Source organism: Triturus cristatus, chromosome 5_2 (genome assembly GCF_964204655.1).
Source record: "Triturus cristatus chromosome 5_2, aTriCri1.1, whole genome shotgun sequence".
NCBI classification, from domain to species: domain Eukaryota; kingdom Metazoa; phylum Chordata; class Amphibia; order Caudata; family Salamandridae; genus Triturus; species Triturus cristatus.
The window spans coordinates 304,742,305-304,768,766 of record NC_140588.1 but is presented as its reverse complement, the minus strand read 5'-3'; the positions used below and the strand labels follow the sequence as shown (position 1 = coordinate 304,768,766).

The 26,462-nt window shown below is 43.8% G+C and overlaps 1 protein-coding gene across 5 annotated transcripts in view; it reads left to right on the top strand.

The window, feature by feature from the left end:
• The window catches only part of LOC146822909 (glutamate decarboxylase 1-like), a 931,087-nt gene that overhangs the window by 489,736 nt on the left and 414,889 nt on the right, over nt 1–26,462 (top strand). For all 5 annotated transcript variants that reach the window (XM_085607065.1, XM_085607066.1, XM_085607070.1 and 2 more), the window contains one exon: nt 5,279–5,391. In XM_085607065.1, coding sequence (XP_085463191.1) covers nt 5,279–5,391 — 113 coding nt within the window. The remainder of the gene's footprint in view (nt 1–5,278; nt 5,392–26,462) is intronic.

The following is a 26,462-nucleotide window of genomic DNA, read 5'->3' as shown; positions in this document are numbered from 1 at the left end:
GCACTCGGCGGGCACTGGTGGGTGTAACACAGCATTGGGCTCAGCCAGGAGCACGCTGTGACTCTCACGTGAGGTTTGTCTCCTTTCCAGAGAGTAAAATAAAAAGTATTACACATCCGGCGGTGGATGTGTGTTTTATTAACCGTGAGGGGGTTTCTTGCATAGTTTGGTCGAATTTTTGTCGAATCCCCTTTGAATGGCTTGGTGTGCATGTGTATTAAATGTGCCTGTCAATAGCTACCCACGTTTGTATAAATAAACAACAACGGTGTCTACTTGGAGAGTACCCACCAGCGGGGGCGCCGGGATTAGGCACGGTAGGGTGTCAGACATGTCAGAGCTTCACCAGCGGTGTGAATACATTCTACGGGGATTCATTGTATGCATAGTCGCCTTTTAATGAATATCACGCAAATCGTCATGGTGATAGGTACATACGGTTTGTCCAGCATGTCCTAGGTGTTTCTATAAATATATATATTTTTTTAAAAATAAAAAACAAAGGCCGGCCCCGGGGGATGGGGTCCCCGGGGCCATAAGTAGCCTGAGGAGGGGGGCAACACAGCCCCCCTCCTAAAGAATTTTTTTTTTTTTAAAAAAGGCCATGACCTGGGGGTTGGGGTCCCCGGGGCCGATCAAGGCCTTGGGAGGTCCAAATTAAGTTTTTTTCAACAAAAAAAATGAGGGTGCAGGCCAAGGGGGATGGGGTCCCCAGGGCTAATAAATTAGAAAAAGAAAGGGGGCCACACAGCCCTCCTTCTTAAAAATAAATAAATAAAAGACCGGCATCGCGCCGGAGGCCACGCACCCTCCTTGCAGAACTCTGCAAACGCGCCCCCTGGCCAGTTGTAAGTTGAGGAATTAATTCCCCTTCAATACTGAGGGTCCCTGAGGGCCAACTAGCCCAACAGGTATCTTCAGTATGCGCCAGGGAGATGCGTTGCAGACAGGTGTTGTGAGGCCACGCCCCTTTTTACACCTCCATGCAACGCAGCTCTGTGGCGCTTACTGGAGGTACCTAGTGGGCTAGTTTGACCCTAGGGACCCTTAGGATTCAAGGGGACTTAATCTCTCAACTCAGAATGCCCACAGGCCCTGTGGCGCATTTTTAAGTTGGGGAAATAATTCCCTTTCAATCCTGAGGGACCCTGGGGTCCAACTAGCCCACCAGGTGCTTCCAGTAAGCACCACTGCTCTGCGTTGCAGAGAGGTGGTGCAGGCTGTGCCACTTTTTACACCTCTCTGCAATGCAGCTCTGTGGCGCTTACTGGAGGTACCTAGTGGTCTAGTTGGACCCTAGGGACCCTCAGGATTCAAGGGGACTTAATCTCCCAACTTAAAACGGCTACAGGGCGTGTTTACACAGTGGGGAAGGGAGGGGACGGGGCATGAGGTGACGTGTTCAAACACGCCCTGTGGTGCGTTTTAAGAGGTAGTTTTAATCCCCTGCCCTATTATATACTAGGGGCTTACAGAGGAGGTCATGCTAATCACAGGGGGACCCCAACACATAGTGTGCCCTAGTGTATGTAGGTGTTTTCACTGTATTCTGAGTGTCTTTTAACATAGCACTGGCTCTAGGACTGGTTAGTCAGACTCAGTTACCACCAGTATCCGTCTGAAAAAGTTGAGGGTACAGGATGATTTTGCAACAAGGCTTGTTTCTGCTCTTCTGTTTGTTCTTTCTGCACGTTATACTTCTTCCTGCACTTTTCTTCGTCTTTGAGGACTTCTGTTGCTTCTTTCTGAATTTCTTTTTGCCTTCTTTCTTCACATGTCCTATCTCTGTAGGCATAGCTAGAAATTCGCATTTAAAAAACCTTTGAAATTCACTGAAAAAAACATAGGTTTCAGGCACGTTATAGCTAGGAATTAGCATTTAAAAAACCTTAGAAATTCACTGAAAAAAACATAGGTTTTAGGGCCGTTATAGTTAGCTGGACTTTTCACTCGTACAAAACCATAGAAATTCCCCCGTTATAGTTAGTTCAGCTAACTATAACTCGCGCGCCCGCAATGCACTGCTGATGACGTCACATATTACATCACTCATGACATGGTCAGTGACATCACTCATGACATCACTCATGACATCACTGATGACATCATCCTTGTGATAGAGTGGCAGACCTCCTCTCCCCCTAATATAACCTTTGATACACACATTCAAAAATAGAAATTAAAATTTTCAAAACAATGGACATACCAATACCAGTTACAACAACCTATTCAGTAATTGTAAGATCCACATCCACATCCACTCATTCACCAACAGTCATATACAGTCACTCATACATGTACTCACTCATCATATGTACTCATACACCTATACATCCTGTTACACAACGCCACTCATCCATAAAGTTACTCACACACATAGTCACTCATGCTAATAAAGAATAAAACATCCGTTTACCTGCATATACAGTTATACACACACCACCACACTTACTTCTACAGAAACTTACACATACTTAGTCTTTTTAACAATCACTTATAGAAACACATACTTATTCATACAGGAACTCTTTCAATCTCTCACTCTCACAGATACTCACTTATATACACCAATAGTCACATATACTAGTTTAAAACATATGTAGTTACTCATAGAGACACTATTGAGACAGTCATTCACTCACTAACACACCCATGCACACACTCATCCACCCATACAGTCCTGCACACATGCTGTCTTTAACACATACAAACAGTGAGTTACTCATTCATGCACCTATGCACTACGTAATACCCTCCACTGAACCATACAGACATCAGACAATTATACTGATACTCAAAGAACCAACTAATAACCTATATAGACACTCATGTAGCTACTCACCAACCCATGCAGCCACTTATACACAAAGTGAGAGACTGATACAGATATTTACATATTTAAACATTACTCACTAAGCCATGTATTCACTAAGATACACTTAATCAGTCAGTTATACAATCAATTTTTCAAAAACAAATCATCCATTTAGACACTTATATACCCATTTATTCTTCCATCGACCTTGAGATATACATATATAAAACATATGTAATTTTCAGAAAAACACACATTCACTGGATGATGTCATCAGTGATGTCATGAGTGATGTCATGAGTGATGTCACTGACCATGTCATGAGTGATGTAATATGTGACGTCATCAGCAGTGCATAGCGGGCGCGCGAGTTATAGTTAGCTTAACTAACTATAACGGGGGAATTTCTATGGTTTTGTACGAGTGAAAAGTCCAGCTAACTATAACACCCCTGAAACCTATGGTTTTTTCAGTGAATATATATATATATATATATATATATATATATATATATAGATATACATGGTCAGTGACATCACTGATGACATCACTGATGACATCATCCAATGACTGTGTGTTTCTGTAAAGTTTAAATATGTTTTATATATGCCAAGGTGTATTTGAAGAATGAGTGGGTGTATAAGTGTCTGGATGGAGGATTTAGTAGGTGCATGACTGACGGTATAAGTGAGTAATTGAATGTGTCTTACTGAAAGCATGGGTTAGTGTCTAAACTGTGTGAATGTCTGTATCAGTCTGTTGTTGTGTAAGCTGCTGCATGGGTTGGACAGTAGCTATATGAGTGTCTATATGGGTTATTGATTTTTTGCCTGAGTATTTGTATGGAAGACTGAGTGTGTGTGTGGGTGGGTGGGAGGTGTATGACTCTGCACATAAATGTGTGAGTGGTTGATTCACTGGGTGTATGGGTTCAAGAGTGCATGTGGACACAGCTGTATGGGTGGGTGAGTGTGGGTATGGGTGTGTTGGTGAGTGAATGGATGTCTCAGTGGCACATGTCCAAATAACTACATATGTAAAAGGCAGTGTATGTGAGAGTTGGAGTATATAAATGACTATACATGAGAGTCAGTGATTGTGAGAGTCGCTGTATGGATGAGTGTGTACTTGTATCAGTGATTGTATAAGAGAGTAAGTATGCGTTAGTATCTGTATGAATAAGTGAGGTGGTATGTGTATAACTGTATTGGTGAAAATGGGAGTATGATTGATTGTTTGCATTACTGACTAGGTGTTTGAGTAACTCCATGGATGAGTGGCAGTGTGTGAGTGTCTGTATAGGTGTATGAGAGCATATGATAGAGTTGTATTGATGAGTGACTGTATTTATGAGTGATTATATGGGTAAATGAGTGGATGTGTGTGTAGACCTAGGAATCAGTGAGTCCATATGTGGTAACTGGTATTTGTGTGTTGATGGTTTCGGAAATGGTAGTCTGTAATTTACAGTGGGTGTTTCAAAGGTTATATTAGACTGTGAGGAGGTGCATCAGATTTTAATGTGGCTGATGTCATCAGTGATGTCATCAGGGATGTCATTTGAGATGTCATCAGTGATGTCATCAGTGATATCACTGACTATGTCATGAATGATGTAATATGTGACGTCATCAGCAGTACATTGCGGAGGCACGAGTTATAGTTAGCTGAACTAACTATAACGGTGGAATTTCTATGGTTTTGTGAAATTTCCAACTAACTATGACATCCCTGAAACCTATGGTTTTTTTCAGTGAATATATATATATATATATATATATATATATATATATATATATATATATATATATATATATATATATATACATATTTATGTACCTACGCTGCACCTATGCTATCAAGGTACTTATCTGTGGAGTTAGTAATAGTAAATCTATACCTTCCTATATGCACTTACGCTTAGATGTTCTGTCCTTGATATTGTTGCACCACAATATTCTATGAGTCATTATTCAGTGGCACAATCTGTTTTAAAGGGAGCAGGGTAAGGAGTATCAGCACATAATAAAATAGTTTCCCTTTGGAGAAAAAGGGTTCATTGTAAACCCTAAATTGGCAGATTTCCTACCAATGGTAAATTTGTGTTTAAGGGTTAGACATACACACATACCACTACCATTTTTGTAGATGTATATTTTAAGCTTTGTTATTTTTGTGACTCTAATAAAAGTTATATCTTTTCTATATTCCTATTATAACACCTAATAAATGTAGATTCATAACTTGTAAAATTTATTTTGCAAATCTAGCTCACTGTTTTTATTGACCTCATACTTAGGCACATAGCACCAGCAAACTAGTGGACCCACAATGTTGATCCCTATTTAGAGAGTGTTAGTATTTATATTCTTATTTCTCATGTTTATCCTGATAATTGTACACCAATGTTCAGTGAGGCTTCAGAGAGCTTGGTGATTTCTACAGCATTTTTGTTTGTTGTAGGTTCACTTATGAGATTGCACCAGTGTTCATTGTCATGGAGAAGATAATCCTAAAGAAGATGCATGAAATAGTTGGCTGGGGTGAGAACGAAGCTGATGGAATATTTTCTCCCGGTAAGTGTGTGATGGATTTATCATTGCTTAAATCATAATTAGCATATATGAAAATGCATATCTGAGCTTGAACAGTTCCGAAGCACTTCCCACCCAAGCATGCCGAGAGCTGCAGAGACAAGTACATACTAACTTAGTGTTGGACCTGGCTTCTTCTGCAGGGTCAGCCCAGATTTTTGCCTTCCTTCATCAAGCCATTTTTATTGACTTTTAGGACTCTGCACACTTTACTCCTGCAGAAGTAAAGTTCTTGTGCTCTCCCTTCCAAACATGGTAAAATCGGTGTGCAAATACATATTTAACTTACTTGTAAGCCCCTAGTAAATTGTAGTATATGTACCTAAGGCCTGTAAATTAAATGCTGCAAGTGGACTGCACAAGTCATCGTGCCACCTACTAAAGGAGCACTGTAAACCATGTCTCAGGTCTGCCACTGCAGCTTGTAATACAGTTTGAAACTGCAATGAAGACCTGGCAAAATAAACCATTTATCAGTCCCAAACTTTCCTTTTTAATACTTATAAGCCACTGCTAATTTGTTTCTAAAAGGCTCATAGGGCAGAGTAGTTTAAAAAGTCGGACATGTGTACTTAGGTTTTACATGTCCTGGAAGTCAAAAACTCCCAAAGTTATTTTTCAATGTAGCAAGGCTTCTTCTCCCATAGACTAACAGTGGGTTACCTTTGTTCACTTAAATAGTAATAATTTCAGTTTGAGAGCAGATGGAGGAATACTTCTTCCACTCATTTGAATTGTAATTTAAAATTATCTTTAATGGTAAAGTCGGATTTTAAATTACTATACTGAAGATGCTACTTTTAGAAAGTTACTATTTTGCTGCCTAACGTAAGTGTGTCTTTCTGCCAGTGTCCAGTATCACATGACTGTGAATGACTCTCCTGTGGTGTGATGTGTTTTCCTTCCAGATATGGGACACAATGGCCTTGGATGTGGGGAAGGTTGGGTCTCTCCTGAGTAAGATGGGGTAGGGGTTGGATTCTGACCTTCCTGAACTTCAAAGGGTAGCCTGAGGGTTGTGTCGATCCTCTTCCTGACTTCTGAAGCTACCTTCCCTACCACTGGTAGATGCACCTCATACCTGGGTCTGCCTGCCCTTTGTCCCACTAGACAGATTAGCACCAAATCCAGAAAATGGGAAGGTTAGACAGAGGGAGGATGCCCCACACACAGGCTGGCACTGGGTATAAACGTGGCACTCTCAGACCCTCTCTTTAGAACACTCCTTGGCCCGTGGAAAAGATTCAGAAGAAGGACTTCCTTGATATCTGAAGAAAGAAGACTATACCTGCTTGTTTTGAACTCAGCATCCCAAAGTGTCCCCAAAGGTCTACTGGTTGACATCCTGTTTGATCTACAGGGGCACAGTTCTCCAAAGGCCTCTCTAGAATTGCCCAGCTGACCATCACCAACTAGCCTCTGCTGGAGTGAGTCCTGACCCCCCCAGATGTGTCTTTCCAGGTCCTGGACCCTTAGCTGGTGTCAGAGTGTGCCCCTCCAACCTGTAAGCTACAAGAACTGGATTTCAGGAGAAACATATCAGAAATTCCGGGCTCCTTGTTTCAGAAATGATTACATGCGTCTCCCGCAAATGCAAAGCTCCAACAACGATCTGCTCTTCACATCAGAAATGACCGCCCGTTTCTCCCACCAACACAAAACTCCGATGTCGACCTTCTCTTTATGCCGACAACACTCTCATCACAGCCACGCCAATGTGAAACTCCGGCTGAGGCTCCTCATGGGGAACCGGACCGGGTGAGAAGGTAAACTCTCCACCGGGGACAAACCAGGTTCCTGTATACAACCAGCAATCCATTGGGAGTAGCCTGAACTTTTGACTTTGATATGGTCCAGTGCGACCAGATAACCATGGTTGGCGCTTTGTGCTTCGTAGCACTAATTTTCACATTAAACTTTACAAATTCATAACTCAGCTTGTACTTTTTAGATTGTTGTCATTTTGGTGTCATTTTGTTTATGTAAATTAACTCTATTTGTTAAAATAGTTTGTGCATAATCTTTTTTGTGTTTTCATTTAATTAAATTTGACTTTATTCTTCTAAATTGGTACGGGATTTTTCTTGTGTTGTGTTTACATGTTATTACTGTTTGCTGCCTTGCCTAAATACTTTACACATTGCCTGTAAGTGAAGCCTGACTGCTTTTGGTCCAAGCTGCCAGAGGGTTAAGCAGAGATGTTTTTAGTGACTTCTGGTTCACCCTGAGAAGGATTGTATTTATTACTTGATTGAGTCTCTCCTACCTCTCAACTAATAACACAATTTCTTACATCTAGAATGATTCTTATTAATGAGGGATGAGGTCTCAAGTTCCCCTTGCCTAAACCAATACATTTGTGTTCCCATAGTTAATACAGTGTATGTTGATGTAGTAGTGTATTCCAGTTGTCACAAACATCATCTAAAGCTGGAGAAAGAAATTCAATATGGTCAACATTCCACCCGATTCTCACAGCAAATGTCTCATTCATATGAGTGAAATAATCACTGAATGATGATAATGCTATGTATACAATGTCACAGCTAAAGAATCCTGCCATATGATCATACCTTACGGTATAAAGTGATGACCTAAGGTATTGCAACATTCATGGACAATTAAAATAGGTTTTTGTTCTTTCTATGTTATATAGAAGTAGTTTTGCAGATTTGCAAAGAAAGTCTTTAGCATACGTTCAGAAACTGAATAAGTTATGAAGGTCTAACGTTTGAACCAGTTGTCTACAAATCATCCTTTTTAACTCAAATCTTATTAACCACTTTTTCCATAGAGATCTCTACAGTTCAGTCCTTGATCCATTTGACAATGTTTAGTTTTTGTTAATTGCCTTTAATATTCGAACTTTAAATTTGCTCCACTTAACATTTTTCGGGCTCTCAATGTCTTTGTGAATGACTATTTTGTGTGATCATCTTCTTTTTCATTTCTATTGCCTTCCACCACTTATTAACATATGGCTTTTCCAACAAAACTGATGTTTATGTTAGTTTTTTAGGTAATTTCAACTCCAGAAGTTAGGACGTACCTTAATTTTCGGCGTGTGAATTATAAGCATTTTCTGGGAGACCCCAGGAAAATCCCATTTTGAAGCTGCGGCAAACTGAATTTCTTTGTGGCGTTTGCCTAAAGTAAATCAAATGATGCAAAGAACCTGTAAATGTATCATTTGTCATGACTGGATTCAGGCCAAAGTTGGTGCTCAAAGGTGTATACACCCACACACTACCAAGCCCTGCCGAGACTTTGCTCATCATTTGACAAGCCATACTGAACTTCTTTTAAGATCTCACTTTTGTGACTCACTCCAGCGCCATGAGTGGGTTATCTGAATCTTATTACCCAGTTGATTTGCACCCATGCAAACAATTGATGTTTGTTCTGTAATTCTATGTGCTGAGGTAGCCCCACAGAGAACACCAACATAAATGAAATAAGTAAATGGTTCTTACAAGACCCTTTTGCTGGAGGATAGAGTAAAATGGTTTGCAGACACTCTGTTCTAGAGAACGGACACCAATAACAAGTTGCTTCATATTTCCAGTCCTGGTACAGTGCATCTCTTTCTTAGGTCACTCAAACTTAATAATTTATATATCTTTCTTCCAGATTTGACCTGGATATAGAATGACTGCTCTTTTCTAAATTGAGACCTTCTAAATAGCTTGATCAGGCAATATTTCTGCATTTATGTGTATTAGTGTCAATCTAGATACATTTACTATATTTTAGTGGGTTTCAAATAATATAACTTGCTGTTTTAAATAATTCCTCAATGGCTTCTTGGCATGTTTCCCTTTGGAACATATTGCCTATTACAATGGAAATGTATCTGGTGGTGCTTGCTCATCTCTCCTCTCTTTTTGTACATAGTGTCTTGATTGGTGATGCTAGGGAAATGGCGATGGTTGTTCCTTTATTTTAATAAAAGCCTAATGTTGACCTACTCAATATGGACAATTATAACCCTATTTTCTTTTACCTTATCTAATAAAAATCTAGGGGAAAACCATTACCAGAAGATTTCTCAGTTCTGGTGGTAGTGCAATCAGGCTTTTGTCGAACTCATTGGACTGGAATTGCTGTATCTGTTTTTGACAATCTTCAGATGATGGTAGGCAGAGGACACTTGGTGGCCCTGGTGTTGTTGGACTTATCTGTCACATTAGACACAGTGGGCCCAATTCACAAAAGTAAGCTGAGACAAAATCCTAACTTTACGACTTTCGGTAGTCAAAAAAAGGCATTTAGTAGTAGTAACATTAGGATTCCTAACTTCACTACTACTAAACTGAGACAAAATCCTACTTTACGACTTTCGGTATTCACAAAAGGCATTTAGTAGTAGTAAAATTAGGATTCCAAACTTTACTACTACTAAACTGAGAAAAATCCTAACTTTACGACTTTCGGTATTCACAAAAGGCATTTAATAGTAGTAAAGTTAGGATTCCTAACTTTACTACTACTAAATGCCTTTTGTGAATACCGAAAGTCGTAAAGTTAGGATTTTGTCTCAGATTACTTTTGTGAATCGGGCACAGTTTCCTTAGTTGTTCATCAGGCTGGCAAAGACCGGTATTCAAGGACCTGCCCTTAAATAGATCATGTCCTACCTAGAGCCCAGATATCAGGCCATCCATCTGTCCCGGTTTTGTTTAAGGGTTAAAGTCTTGCTGCATGGAATGTCATAGGGCTCTTTGCTTAGCCCTATCCTTTTTAATGTTTATATTTTCTTTTTGGCCCTGCTGCTGCTTTTGTATGGTGTAAATTTTATGAATTATGCTAATAAAATCCAGATTTAAATTTATTTTGATACCTCTGTTTCCAAACCCTGTATGGGGGTAGTTGCTTCTTGCATGACCAACAATTGTTTAAAATGTAATGCCTGTATGACAGAGGTCTCTCTTGTTCTTTCCGGCTATGGCACTCCATCCACCCTTCCTATCTGTTTTTGGAAGAAAACAGCCATTACTGCCATCCTTTACCATTTGGACAAAAGGATGAGAGGCAATGCAAATTTATACAGTGATACAGGTTTTTTGTTGCGAGTTGAAGGTTCTTTATGTCTGATATTCTTTTCACAATTTGGTACAGCCAATGCGTTTCACCCTAGAGAGGGCTTCTTCAGGGCAAAGTACTATAGTAAGCATTGTTCTAGTGTTCCCCGTCAGAAACGCCAGCAACAAATTGTGTCAATATCGTCCCTTGGTCATTCTCATAGTTTTATGCATCACTTCTTGCACTCTGGTAGCCTTAGTAAAGATGGTTAAGAGGTTGATCAGTGGTGTCTCCCTTGTCGCCACAGGCATTTAAAGTCCGTAACCCATTCCAATTCAGATACAGTCTGTACAGCCCTTTTAAATTTTCATTGATCACTGACGTATCACTGTATAAATTTGTATTGCCTCTCATCATTTTGTCCAAACTGTATCTTATTTGTGGCCATGTGGCAGCTGGCCATTTGAGGTGGGCAATTTGTGTGTCGCAATACACTAGTGACTAGATTGGGTAGTGCAGTATTGATGAACATTGCTGCCATTCTGTGCCTTGATCCTTTACCATGCATTTCTTTATCATGCATGCCTTTACCACTCAAGTAAGTACCACGCTAGTAACTATTTCTACCTTTACCATGCAGTACTTTACCATGCAGGTAGCATTTATTTTGAGGGGGCCTGCATCCCACATTTCCCCCACGCAGCTCCATCACCTGGGCATTCCTTAAAGTTTATATGGTGGTTGCCCATCCCCCGTGCCCCGACTACCGCCACATCCCAGGGGCTAAATGTAATTTTAACACAGGAGGGCTCCGGCTCTCCCTTCGCCCCTTGGTCCGCCACCTCGCCGGGGATGAATATGAAATTAATGTGGGGCATGTCCCCCTCACAGCCCCTGGGACTTCCATCTCACCGGGGCTAAAATGAAAAAACTGCAGGGGGCCTGTGGGGCACCCCGGCAGCTTCAGGGACTGCCACCTCCCCGGGGCAAATGTAAATAATTAAAGCAGGGGGCTGCTTGGCCCCCTGCAACCTCTGGGACAACCACTTCCATAGGGCTGTGAACTGCAAATGAGGGGGGCCCTGTGGCTTCCCCTCCTCGAATCATAGAGGGCTCAGGGGATTGCCACCTCCCAGGACGGCTTCTGCTATGTTCCGGGGTGCCCACTCCTGGTACACATCTGTTTGCTATGGCTTGTCGGGAGCTTTACTGCTCCTGCCAAGCCATAGCACACTGTGCAAGCGAGAGCAATATGCTCTTGCTTGTTCAAAGCGAAGCACAAAGTGTAGCACAATTGCTTATGCACAGAGTGAGCTGCATGTTAGCAACTACCTCTGTGTCACAGTGATGCCAGCTCCCACAGGAGGCGGGCAGCCAGCAGAGATCACAGGGCCTGGAGCCTTCCCCCAAGGTCTCCAACGGAGACCAGGGCACCCACAAGTAAGAACAGGCCCCGGGGGATGGGGTTCTCTGGGCCAAAAATCAGCCCATGAGGGCGGCCATGTGCCCCCCCAACAATTATTTACTTTAAAAAAAGTTTGAAAAAGTGGCCGGGCCCCAAGGGATGGGTCTCTGTGGCCAAAATCAGCCCAGGAGGGGGGCTGCACGGCCCCCACCCCGGAATAAATTTAAAAAAAGACCCGCAGGTTGCTGGAGGCCCCCTCCCTTTCTTCACCACTCTGCAAACGCACATTCTGGTGAACTATTGGTTGGGGAGGAAGTCCCCTTGGCTGCTGAATTTCTGATAAAAATATTTTCAAAAAACAAGCGCCTGTTCCAGCGCTTGTTTTCAAAAGTGGCCCCATGTGGGCCAGCTCCCAGGTGCATTTTATAAAAAAAAGGAGGGGGGCACAAGGGCCTCCCTTGTGAAGTTCGGTGAACCCTGTGGACCACCACCACCCTGGGGCTTTTTTTAAAATAATGACAAAGTCCATGCAGACTCACCTCCTGGACTTTTAGAAGGCTCAGTGACTACCACCTCCCGGGGCTTTGTTTTTAATAAAGGAAGGGGGCTGCTCGGACTCTCCTCCTGGACTTCTACAAGTTAAAACAATTGGTGGGACTGCGTAGCCCCCCTGGTACCACCAGTTCTCTGGGGATTTCTTCTTTTTTTTTAAAGCAGGGGGACCCCCATCTCCCGGAGCGGCCATGACAAACAGAAGGAAAGGGGCTGCGCAGCCCCCCTCCTGGAGCACCCCCCAAGGACATAGCTGCTTGATTTCGCTTGGTGAGAGCTGACAGCTCCTGCCAAGCAAGAGCAAACGCTACAGTCCCATCAGGCGGGAGATGTCAAAGTGCTCCCGCCCACTGGAAGAAGAGGTTTCATCTCTTTCCCTGCCACAGACATGTAGGCAGGGAAAGAGATGAAATGATTGCTCCTGCACAGAGGTAGTGCCTTTCCAGCAGCTTCCCTCCACACAGCAGAAGTGCCAGCTCCTACAGGAGGCAGGGAGCCAGCTGGGACTGTGGGGGCCTTGATGTTCCCCTTATGGTCCTAGGGGAACAGAGAAGAAAGGGGCAAAATAGAGGTCAGAAACAAGCAGAAAGAGGCAGACTAAAGGTCAGAAACGAGCATAAAGAAGCAAGGTAAAGGTCAGAAATGAACAGAAAGAGGCAAAATAAAGGTCATCAACAAGCAGAAAGAGGCTAGATCGAGGTCAGAAATTATCATAAAGAGGTAAAATAATGGTCAGAAGTGAGGAGAAAAAAGTCAGAAATCGATCAGAAAAGGAGCAGAACCCACTCATTCACTCGTGCACCCAGTCATAGAAAAGCTCAGACAATCTCACAGCCATTCATTGACCAATTCAGACACTCATGCACCCACTCACAGATGAACTCAGACACATACACCCTCTCACAGTCCCAGTCAAACACTCATACACCCAGTTACAGAATCATTCATGCTCTCTCTCATCCATGCACCAGCATTGTGAACCAGCAGCTATCATTCTACCTCAAAAAGAATGGCCTACTTCATCTCAGCCAGTCGGCCTTTCGCCCGTGTCACAGTGCAGAAACTGCTCTGCTAGAGGTAGTTGACTCCACCCGACTGGGTCTGGAAGCAGGGAGAGGGCGCTGTTGGTCCTGTTAGACCTATTGGCAGCTTTTGATACGATCTTGCACCAGATTCTCCTGGCACGGCTCCACTCGATTGGCATTGGGGGGCTGGCCTGGAAATGGCTGGCATCCTTTCTCGAGGCGATGGGTCAGGAAGTATGGTGCCATCCTTACTCGGCCACTTCTCGCATGCTGAATGTTGGTGTCCCACAGGGCACGGCCCTGAGTCCGACCTTGTTTAATATCTACCTCGCACCTATGGATACGATGGTATAATCCTTAGGGGCAAACATTGTGTCCTATGCAGATGGCACCCAGCTGCTGTTCACGTGGAAGAACAAGCCCTGCCCTGGCGAGTTAATCAGTACCTGCCTTTCAGTGGTATTTGGGTGGTTGGCAGCGAACTAGCTGAAATGTAATGCAGGAAAGACGGAGATACGTTTCTTTGGCACGGATGCAGAAACACTGCTGCAGTTCTTCTGGCCAGCAGATGCTCCCACCCCTGTTATAAAAAATCAGGTGGTGAAAAACGTGGGCTTTAAATTTGACAACCTGCTGCTATTCCGCTCCCACGTAAATTCAGTGGTGGGCACTTGCTTTGCCCTCCTGCGTCTTCTTCTGAAATTTTTGCTCCTTCTGTCTGTGGCTGCCAGACAACAGGTGATTCAAGCCCTGATCACATCTCGTCTTGTTTACAGGAACAGCCTCTATGTGGGCATGCCCAGGTATTTGCTGGACAGGCTTCAGCTTGTCCAGAATGCAGCGGCCCGAACTATCTTTGAGCTCCCCCGGAATGCTCACATGTCTAACCTCCTGAGGAGTCTCCACTGGCTTCCAGTAAGGAAAACTCATCTTTAAGACTATGCTTGTGACTAAGAAAGCCCTATTCCGGATGGGCCCTAGCTACCGTAAAATCAGGATCTCATTCTATCTCCTACTGAGAAATCTCCGCTCCTCTAATCTCTTCCTAGATAGCTCCCCTTGTATTAAGAAGGCCAGGATGGGGGGCAAGGCCCTTTTCTTTCCTTGGCCCTTCCCTCTGGAACAAAGGCCCCCTGTCCCTCAGAAACATTAAGTCCATGCCCCTGTTCCGGAACAATCTGGAAACTTGGCTTTACTCCTGCCCATAATCTCCCCCCAGGCCCCACTGCTACCTTTCAGCATCTAGCGCCCGGACACTCCTTGGAGTAGCAGCTGCACTTTACAAATACCACCAAATAGACATAGACATGCTCAGACCTATTCAGAGCCTCATGCACTGACTTACAGACCCTCTCAGAGACTCACACATCCACTCACAGACCTACTCAGACACTCATATCTCACTCACTGATGTACTCAGAAACTCATGCACTCACTCACAGACTGATTAACACACTCATGGAGGCACTTGCCAACCCACTCAGACATTCACTCAGACACTCATGCACCCACTCAGACTCATTCAGACACTCATGCAGCCACTCACACACCAAGTGAGAAACTCACGCTCTCACTCACACACTTACTGAGACAGTCATGCACTCACTCGCACATACACTCTTAAAGGTTACAGGTTACAGATAGGAAATAAAATTTAAAAAGCCTTAGAAATTCACTGAGAAAACCAAAGGTTATAGGGATGCTATAGTTAGGAAATACAATTTTAAAAAACGTAGAATTCTGCTGAAAGAAACAAAGGTTACAGGGCGTTTCAGGTAGGCTCACATTTCATTCATACAAAACCAGTGAAATTCAGCAGTTATAGTTACCTGAGCAAACTATAACATATGCCCTCGCAATGCACTGCTTATGACCTCACATTATTACATCACTCATGACATGGTCAGAGACATCAGTGATGACATCTGAAGTGACCACCAGGCCTAGGGGGTCAGGGTATTCCTTCGCTGGCCCCTTTCTTGTTTTTTGCCTTTTTTGGGACTAGTGCTCAGTCCCAAGTCCCAAGATGGCTGCCAATACTTCCAGGTTGAAGTGTTGGCCGCTAATCAGACCTCACCATGTGATCTGTCAGATCAATGGATTCTCTACTACCCTAGATATCTATAAATATTTTTCTCAAATTAACTGCAAACAAATGAATGGATTTACTCCAAATAACAAAAAGGGCTATTTCTGGAACATGAGCTAGCTTTTTGCCAAATTTGTAGTAATTCTGTGGTTTTGGCTGTAGTCATGTCTAAAATCAGGAAATTGCATGGGAAATGCACATTTTTTTACCCCCCCCCCCCTTTTTTCTCGGCCCTTGCTTGACTGATCACCCCAAAACCTTCCATGCACAACTAGACAAAGTAGGCCACATTTGTTTGGAAGATTCGTCAAATGGTGCCAAAGTAATTAGAAAACCAAAAAACGATTTGTCTGTGGAAACTAGGTCCTAACTATAACTACCTACTCGCGACGCTACTAGGTAATATATATATACAAATATGTACATATAGTATGAAATTGGGTTACTGGTTGAGAGGGGGTGAATCACTACTCAAGCAGCAACCACAATTCTTGTTATGGTGAAACACAAGCAAACCCTGAATCAACCTGTGCTCAACCCTCTGGTAGTTGGCACAAAAGCTGCCAGGCTTAACTCAGAAGTAATTTGTGAAGTATTCATGCAGCACTTCAAACAGTAATAAAGTTAAAAGAAAGCACAAGAATAATCCCACACCAATTTGGAAAAATAGAAGAAAAATTAATCTGTTTCACATCAAAATGACAATAATGCAAATAGTAGAATTTTTTTAAAAATCAAGCTCTAACAACCAAAAAGCACCAACTGCAGTTATCTGGTTGTGGTAGACCAGATGCAAGTCACAAGTTCAGGCCGACCCCGATGGAGCACTGGTCTAATACATGAGTGAGCTCAGTCTTCTGAAAAAAGTACTGTGTGGCCTGGACTTCAAGATGCGAAGTACTTGTGTCGAGATGCGCAGGCCGGTGTCAAGGATGCCGCGCATCATGCTAAGCCGTAGTTGATGAGGGGCTGCGTCACAATGCGTTGAGTTGCGTGGTGATGTGTCAATGGCGACGAAGCCTCTTATGTTCCTGTGACTTGATCTGGGGGCCAGACAACTGACACTTGGAGATTTATTCGAGCTCTGGATCCATACAGGCAGGTTGGATTCAGGGCACTTCACACCAGCAGAAGAGTTCTGGTGCAGCAACAACAGGCCGTGTACATCAATGCAGTCCTTGGTCAGCTAGCAGGGCAGACTTAACAGCTGGCTAGTCCGTTTTTTCTGGCAGAATCCACTGGGCTAGAAACGATCTGAAGAGTTGGGTCCGAGGTTCCACTACTTATACCTGGCGCTCACTTTGAAGTGGGAGATGGTTCTAGATCCCTCCCCCTACAAAGGTGCCTGGAATTTCGTGCCTTCTTGGTCTAGGCCAAGCCCCTGGCCCAGCTTGTCTGGGGGCACCTAAAAGATGAATGTGAAACCCTTTGTGAGTGTGCTGAGGCAGAGTCTTTGTGATGTGCAAGTGTGGTAGGTGGCAGCTCTGCCCCTATCAAGTCAGAGATGGTCCATTCTGCCAACACCTATTCCCCATTGTTTAACTGTCTGGGTGCAATACACAAGACTGACTGTCAGTCCCACCTATCAAAAGAGTCATTGAAATATGGTTGTGATATTCATTTTAATTTTTTTCTAAAAAATGTGGTGACTCTCGTGAGCCGCTCACGGTAGTCGAACACACAACTACCTGCATGGACTCCGACGGGGATGTACTTTCTGGTCAGCTCTCGCGACCCTCTCGCGAGATCGTACATTTGGGATTAAGTTAAGAACAGTGTTTTCCTGTAATTCTGAACAAGGTAACAGATTACAGAAGTTGATTGTTACTACAATTAATTATGATTTGTTTCATTGAATATTGAAAGCAATAATATTTTTACTATCATGCAAGATGCTCGTGGGAGTCGTACACACAAACCCTGGAATGTCCTCCGAGTGACCTGTACTTCCTGTTCGCCTCTTGTGATCTACCAGTGATATTGTGTATTTGGAATTTGGTGAATAACAGTCTTTTCTTGTGATTCTGAACAAATTAAGACATTAGGGATTTTGATTTGCTTGAAAAAATGTATTATGTATTGTTCCATGATCTATATAAAGCAATAATATTTTTCTGATCTCGCAAGATGTTTGCGGGTATCTCTCAAGAGTTTCGGGAGAGGAACCACACCTTAAAAAGGATTGTTATTGGTTCATGTGGATGTCTTTGTTTAGAAGAAAATGCAATCATCCTTTTTGCTTTATTTCCATATTGGAATTTGGTGGGTGTAGACATATTTGGCTTGCTCTCCTTTCCTGTTTCCCTCTCTTTACAAATATGTCTTTATTGGATTCAGATGACCAGCCAGGGGCTTCTACACCAGATCAGCCATCTGAGCCAACCAAGATATCCTTGGTGTGGCAATTCTTTGAAATGAGGCCAGGTGCCAAGAAATGTTCTGCGAGGTATGCTGCCTCTAAACTTTGCAGCAAAGTGTTCAGTCCGGGCGTAGAAATAAACAATATAACATGAGTACCACAGGGATATGGAAACACCTGAGGTCAATGCAACCGCAAAGGTTTATACAGGCAGAGTTGGCTTGTGCTGTGGAGCTAAACAACTCTACAGGGGCTTCAACATCATTTGCTCCAGGAGATGCACAAGCGGACAATAACCCTGCTTTTTTTTAATAAAGCAATATTTTGCTGCTTGTGTAAGCAGATAATTTTTTCATCAGAGACAAGTAGGTCTGCCCAGTAGAAACTTGCCCAAGACCACAAGTGCCCCCCTAGGCAGTAGTTTTTTTTGTTTTAAAAGAAAAATGTTATTTTTTTTAATTACACATTTTATTGGCATACTTTTGAACATAGAAGTAATCACTTCATTACATTGTTGCTTTGGAAATGTATATGCGTATTGTCAAATCATATATTTGATATAAACATAACTGAACCAAAGAGCTCCAACGCAATTGTGAGTGTCCATTGCATACATAAGAGATGGATATAGATCATGAAATCCAACATTTTCCCATCATGGTATTTGCCTATTCTGTGCATCATAAGATCTAATTTCGGAGTATATAATATCTGCCGTTGTTGCCTGTGCTGACAGACCAACCCACGGTAGTCCGCCCATCTTTGCCAGATTTCAGGATGTTTCTGTGGGCATCCGCGAGTTTGAAAGACAGGTATCTCTAACCCTTAACAGAAACCCACCCCATGTTTCCATGCCCTGATCGTAGGAGGTATATCTGATTTCCGGGTTCTGGCAATATCTTGTTTAGCGATGGTAGGGCGTAACCATAGGAGATGGCGTTTATATTTATTGCTGACTATCGGGTCTGTTCTATGTGGCAGTGGCAATCTAGGGGATCTAGGTAATTTCCACCCGATAACTTCAGCCAGACATGTCAGTTCCCCACTCTAAAATCTGCCCAACACTGAACATGTTCAGACTATATGTAGAAAGGACCCTTCGTCGTTTTGACATCGCAGACACACAGGAGAGTCAATTAAGCTTGCTCTCCATGGTCTGTATCACATATAATATGCCCTATGCAGGTATTTGAACAGGATAAGACGCAGTCAGGAGGAAATGGCAGCACCACGGGGAGATTCTAGGGCTTTGGTCCAGTCGTCAGTGTCCAGTGGACCTATGTGCATTTACCATGTTTCTTTAAGTCTCTCGAGGGTAGTGGCACTGTGTGCAATGAGGGACTGATATATTTTGAGTATGTTGTTTTCTCCTAGGTCACCCATGAGAAGCTTACCCTCCAATGGACTGAATTCTGGAAATGACACAACTTTATCGATGTGTGGTGTAAGAGCATGACGCAGCTGTAGATATTTATAAAACTGTTATGGAGGGAAAATTCATCCTTAAAGGCCTGGAACGATTTAAGAACAATACCTTGTATGTCATTGGCAATGGTTGAAATGCCTATGTAGTCCCAGTTGCGGAATCCCTGGAGCCCAACCAGGTGTGATAATAGTTGCTTGTGCCAAAGTGGTGTTTCCTGTGTAAGATGAGCCCACCATCCCATTCGCTGCAGAGACTGCTGCCAGGAAAAAATAGCTACTCTGGTAGTGGGTAGCAACAAGCGGTGGTTCCAGTTACTATATAAATGAGTTGTAAGGATCGGGTCATTTAATATCCACTGCTCAATTGCATACGCCGGATCATTGTTGGGAGCATAATGCCAATCATGAATTACTTGGAGGTGTGAGGACATGCAGTTGCCCCGTATATCGGCGGCCGCAATCCCGCCACAATATATAGATTGGAATCATGTACGGAGCACCACCTGAGAGGCACCTTCACCCCACAAGAACTGCCCCACTTTGGTATTAATGAGTTTAAACCATGAGGACTGGATCGGGTATGGGTGGTTCTGCAAATAATAGAGCAGCTGCGGCAGGAAAACCATTTTAAAGACAGCTGATCTCCTTCGTAGTGATAGGGGCAATCCTGTCCATATCCTAATGCTAGATTGTACCTTTTCAGTAGCGCGCCCAGGTTCTTATCCTAAGAAATTTGGAGAGACTCAGACAGGAACACGCCCAGGTATAGCAGTCCATCTTTTGCCAATTGAAGACTTTCAGCCCACTTGGAAAGCCCCTGGGAACCTCGTAAAGGCCATCTGGTTGATTTGCGGGCATTCAAGTATAAGCCTGACGTCCCCCCAAAGATCCGTATAATCTGCAACATTCTGGGCCCAGTTTTATTTGGGTCTGTAAGGAAAAAGTGTATATAATGCTATATGATCGACTATGTCCATTGTCCATTCAATGCCTCGGAATAGGGCATCTTTCCAGACCTAGATAGCCAACGGCTCTATGGCCAATGCAAAAAGAAGGGGGTACAAGGGGCATCCCTGTTGCGTTCCCCATACCACAGAGAATGGGGCCAAGACGCAATTGGCGAAGCGGATTGTGGCAGTCAGATCTGTGTATAGGAGTTTGATGTACTTTAAGATCTGTGGGCTGAAATTATAGCGTGGTAGCAGTGTAAACAGATACAGCCAACTAATGGAGTCAAAGGCTTTGTCTGCTAGTAGTAACGCCGCTGATCTGTTTGGTTGATCCACAGCTGCAATTGCATTGTTCGCACGCTGGATATTATGACGGGTAGAGCGGTGAGGCATGAAGCTGACTTGATCCAAATGGACAACCTCAGTCAAATGTGGTAGCAGCCTGTTTGGGCACTTTGCCACTGCTGATCAGTGTCAAAGTGCTAGTGCTCCCTGTGGAAAGTGCAATGGCAATTGCTTGTCCATAATTGGTATATTTGTTTTACTAGTAAAGTCCCTAGTAAAGTGCACTATGTGTGCCAGGGCTGGTAACACAAATACTACTAGTGGGCTTGCAGCACTAATTGTGCCACCCACACCAGTAGCCTTAAAGAGGGGACTCAGGCCGGCCACTGCAGTGCATTTGTGCAGTTTGTTAAACTGCCATGTTGTCCTGACAAGTGCACCCACTTGCCAGGCGCTACCCTTCCCTTTCTACGCACAACAGACAACCCTATGCCAGGTCCAAGGTACCCCCTGGGCAGGGTGCAGTGTATGTGAAAGGAAGGTCATGTACTGAGGTGTGTACCATGTCCTAACAGTGAAATACTCTCCATTTTGTTTTTCACTGTTGAAAGGCCATCTTGCACATAGGAAAGAATGGGGAGGATGTGTAATATGTTTCCAGCCTATCTTCCCATAGGCTTAAGAGGGAGAGTTGAAGTTTAGTGTGCCTGAACTCACAATTTAATAACACATCTTTTTGTGAAGGTGGTTTTTGCATTGTGTGTTTAGAAACCACTATTTTAGAAGTGGCTGGGTTTTTATGCTCTAACATTTCTGTGAGTCTCTGCCTGGTTGTGGATTGACTGTCTGTATTTCAATGTGATAGGCTCTGAGGAATGTCTTGACCCAGGGGAGGAGGTGAGACAGCAACAGGGTGACCTGCATCTGGAGTGTAGGGGGTAGGAGTAGCCCCTGGAGGTGAAGAGGCCTGGGTTGCTGCCATAAAACAATGGCTCTATCTCCTGCTGAGTGATTAAGATCCAGACCCCCACTATCAAAGGATGAAGGTGTCACTGGCAGGGAGACACCCAGAACTGGTTTGGACAGTGCCCCCCTGAACACAAAGACTTCAAAGACATTTAGGGGTATAACTATGAGTGCTGAAACCCCTGAACATTGGACTGATCAAGACTGAAAAAGGATTGAAACTACTTCGTGGTCAAGAGGAACCTCTGCCAAGGAAGAAACAGCTGAAGAGACTGAAGGAAAAGACGGACCCTTGCTGCGTGTTCTGGGGCTGGCCTGCAGTTTGCTGATTTTACCAAGGAGAGGCTAAAGGGACTTTGCTGTGTGCTGTGTCCCCCTGCTTGAAAGGACTTTGCTGTGTGCTGTGTCCTGAAGTAACTTATCCCCAAGGGCCCGAGGAGAGCTGGCTCCCTGTTGTGGAAACTCAGGAACACAAACGTTTTTAGGTGTGTCTCAGCGACGCTGTGTGCGTGTGCTTTTTGCAGCCAGAGACCTCTGTGAGGATTGCCCTTTGATCGTGTGCACCCGGAATCCAAGTAGTTCTCAGCGATGCTGTGTGCATGTGCTTCGTGCAGCCTGGGATCTTCATGAGGATTGCCCTGTGATCATGGGCACCCGGAATCCAAGTGAGTCTCAGCGACGCTGAGTGCATGTGCTTCGTGCAGCCTGAGACCTTTGTGAGGATTGCCCAGTAATGGTGTACACCTGAAGCTCAAGTGAGTCTCGGCGACGCTGTGTGCGTATGCCCTGTTGCAGCCTGAGACCTGCATCATTGCCATCGGCCCGGACCGGCATCCCCGGAGGAGCTGTGCCACCAGTCTGAGCCGGTCTTTGCCAAGGAGGGACTCGAACCATACCCGTTGGGGGGGGGGGCCTGGTCCATTGCCCAAGATCAACAAAGTCGCATCGGAGGACCAAGTCGCGAGGAGTGGAAAGTGAGATCGCACCCCCCAGGTAACGCTCAGCGAACGTGCATGTGTTGGACCTGGGACGGGGTGCGGGCTACGAGGGAAATGCGCCCAGCCTTTCCTCCCTTTGCAGCGTGAGCCTCAGCGGAAGTCCGTATTGCGGCCTGTACTTGCCGAGGAGTGGCAGTACCGGGACCGGAGTGTGGAGCTACACTTTGTTTTACACCATACCCGTTTGGGGGCATATTTTGGCAGTAGTTGACTGCGAGTCAGTCGGAGTGGCATAGAGACCATCCAGAGCACCATGATCGGTGCCGGAGTACATTATTTTGGTATTACGAACTACCTGATTGTTGCATTACGCATTACGTCATTTTGGTATTACGAACTGCCTGATTGTCCCTTTACGCATTGCATTATTTCTACATAGGAACTGCCTGATTGTTGCATTACGCATTGCACTATTTCTGCATAACGAACTACCTGATTGTTGCATTGCGTATTGCATTAGTTTGCATAACGAACTGCCTGATTGTTGCATTACGCATTTCATTATTTTGGCATTACGAACTGCTTGGTTGTTTCATAACAAACTGCATTACTTTTACATTGCAAAGTGCCTGATTCTTGCATCACAAACGGTAAACAACGTTTAGTGCGCAGCTGCTACTGCTCATACCATTACTTTGCAAGCGTTACTATGCTTGCGATGTTACAACGCGTACCATTAGTACGCAAATTGTTACATCGCAAGTGTTGTTACAACACATGCGTTGTAATGGTATGCGCTAAAGAACTTTTTTTTAAAACGATCCATGTCGTTGTAAGGAAACTGAGACTGTTTCCTCACAACGACGTGCAACGCCCCTCGGAGACGACGTGAAGAAGGTCCCAGGAGGCTAGAGGAACCAAGAGGAGGGTGAGGTAAGGGGGACATAGTGTGTTTTTGTAGTGTAGGTTGTGTTGTGGGGTATGTGTAGTGTTTAAGGGTTGAGTGTAGTGTTGTGGTGTATATGTAGTGTAGGGGGTCGTGCTGGGGTAGTGTTTTAGGGTTTAGGGTAGTGTAGGGTGGTCGCGCTGGGTAGTGTTGAATTGTAGGGACAGGAGTGGGGGTCAGGGCGTCGTACTGGGGTAGAGTATTGGGGTTTAGGGTAGTGTTTTGGTTTATATGTAGTGTAGGGGGTCGTGCTGGGGGTAGTGTTTTAGGTTTCAGGGTAGTGTTGTGGTGTTTGTGTAGTGTAGGGGGTCGTGCTGGGGGTAGTGATTTAGGGTTTGGGGTAGTGTGGTGGTGTTTGTGTAGTGTAGGGGGTCGAGCTGAGGGTAGTGTATTAGGGTTTTGGGTAGTGTTGTGGTGCATGTGTAGTGTAGGGTAGTGATTTAGGGTTTAGGGAATTGTAGGGGTCGTGCTGAGTAGTGAATGAGTGTAGGTACAAGAGTGGGGTTCGGGGGGTAGTGATTTAGGGTTTGGGGTAGTGTAGTGGTGTTTATGTAGTGTAGGGTGCCGTGTTGGGGGTAGTTTGTTAGGGTTTAGGGTTAGGTTATTTTATTTAAAAATTATTAAAAATGGTCCATGTACACGTAGTAGTGGTATGCAAAGTAATGGTCTGCGCTTTAAACTACATTTATTATATTTTTAATGCTTTTGCGAAGTAATGGTAAGCGCAGTAATAATATGCGTACTAATGGCATTTGAGATGTAAAAACATCGCACTAAAAGCATGCGTAGTAATGGCATGCTAAGTATCATCATACATTCATTACGAACTGCATAGCATTGCATTAGGACTGTATTGGATCATCTAGAATTGCTCATTAATAGAACCTAGTAGGGCTGGCTGGCCTAATAACCGGCCAGGAGGAATATTACAAATACGCATATGTTGGATTTTTATCTTGTGGTCTCATCGTATATCTTTTTATATAAATGTATACTTGTTTTTTTATGAAACTCGTGTGGAGTCCATTTGTCGTGTCATCATTGGGTTGCTGAGAGCGGGGTTGCAAATACTTTACACAATTGCCGTGGAGATAAGCTTGGCTGCTCATGCTAAGCTATCGCGGGGGTGAGCAGGAGCTATCTGAGAAGGTGTCCTTCCTTTCCATGACTTAGAAGCAAGGGTCTCTATTTGGCCTAAGGTACCTACCTCAGCCAACTAGAGAATACCAGTTCTAACAGGAGGGATATTGGATGATATGAAGAGTGGTGTTCGGGTGGTCTACCGGGCTTGGGGAACACTAGAATTTCATCATATAGCCAATCAGATGGGAGTCGTGTCATCCCTACTGATTCCTGAATTGTATTGAGGAGATGTGGGCCTAACTGTGCTATGAAAGCTTTATAGAATTCACTAGGATAACCGTTAGGGCCTGCAGCTTTAACCGTCCGGGCAAGACAGCTGTGGCCTCTTCTAGTGTGATAGGTGCATATAAGGCGTCCTGCACATTCTCCGAGACAGTGCAGGTTGGTATATCTATAAGGAATTTTCGAACCAATGTATAACCTCCTTAGATTGGTATAGGTCTTTGTAGAACTGCGTGAAACTGTTGGAGATGTCAGTTGGGTTTGTAATAGTTTTCCCCTGTACATTCCGAATAGGGTGAAGAGGTGTGGATAATGTCGTCTTCTTACATAATCAGTAGAGTAGTTTGCTAGATTTGTTGCCCCACTGATAGATACGACATGTTTGTCTGGCTTCTTCCTTTAATATGCTTTGATACTGTTGCTGCGCAAGCCGAAGGTTCCTGTGCATTACAGAAGATTCTTGTTCATGACATTGTCTTTCTAGTGTCGTGATTTGGGCTTCTAGCTGTGTAAGTTCATGTGTCCGGCGCTTCCACTCTGCAGCAGTGTAGCTTATGCCAACACCGCGTATAGTTGGTTTCATGGCTTCCCCCATCATCTGTGACGAGAAGATGGTATTCTCATTAAGATGAAAATACTTTACCACCGCTTTATTGATGTGAGCTTTATACTTTCGGTTTTGCAAATGCCATGTGGAAAGTCTCCATCGGAATGGACGCCCATGGGAGCCGGTTGTAAGCGTTAGTGTAATTGGGGAATGGTCAGATAGTCCCCAGGGGAGAATGGATGCCTCAGCTATCCTCTGGATGTAATTCCCAGGTATGAATAGATAATCTAGTTGGGAAGATGTGTTGTGTACAGAGGAGTAGGATGTGAAGCATTTGTCATGAGAATGGAGCATCCTCCAGGTGTCCACCCAGTCAAGCATGTTTACAAGGGCAAGTAGTTTAGATTCTCTAAGGTTCGGCCTGGCCCCCTGGCGATGCCCCCTATCTATTAGCGTATGCATTACGTCATTCCAGTCACCCCCCATAATTGCGAGACATCGGGAAGGAGTGCCCATGTATCCACAAACGTAGAAAAGGGGCGACGTCTCTCCCCAAACCAAACGCACTGTGAAATTGTGCCTAATGTGGCATTCAGAAAGTCCTTTCAAGTTTGTCAATGTAATCCTTGTAATCTGAACACTTAAATAACTTGTAATCGTATCGATGTTATGTGCATCCACACGTGGAATGGAATGCCAATTTACTATTTTCTGATGTTGATGGTGGGCCATCCGAACCTCTTCCAAAAACACGAATGACGCAAATTCATCCAAGACAGTAGTTTATTTATATAAAAACCCAATGCATTTCGGGCTGAAATAGCCCTTCATCAGGGGTCACTGTAATAACAAACAAAACAGTAATCAATATCAATTTAAACCATGAATAAAAATGGTATGACGTTCATAGACAAGGTCAATATCATATATTTGTGACTACATTAGCAAAATGTCATGCGTATCTGTCCCCCTACAAATCCATCATATGTTAATCTTTAGAACGAAACCAATAAATCCCACGTGGAATGTTACCAATATGTGATTAGTGTAACTTCCTTGTGAACCCGTAGACAAATACGAGAAATGAAAAATGAAGCTGAAATTGGACCCTATATTGCTCATTAGGCTCAAACTTCTTTCCCTCGGTTAACGCAAACTTCTATCTCCCTTTTCTATACA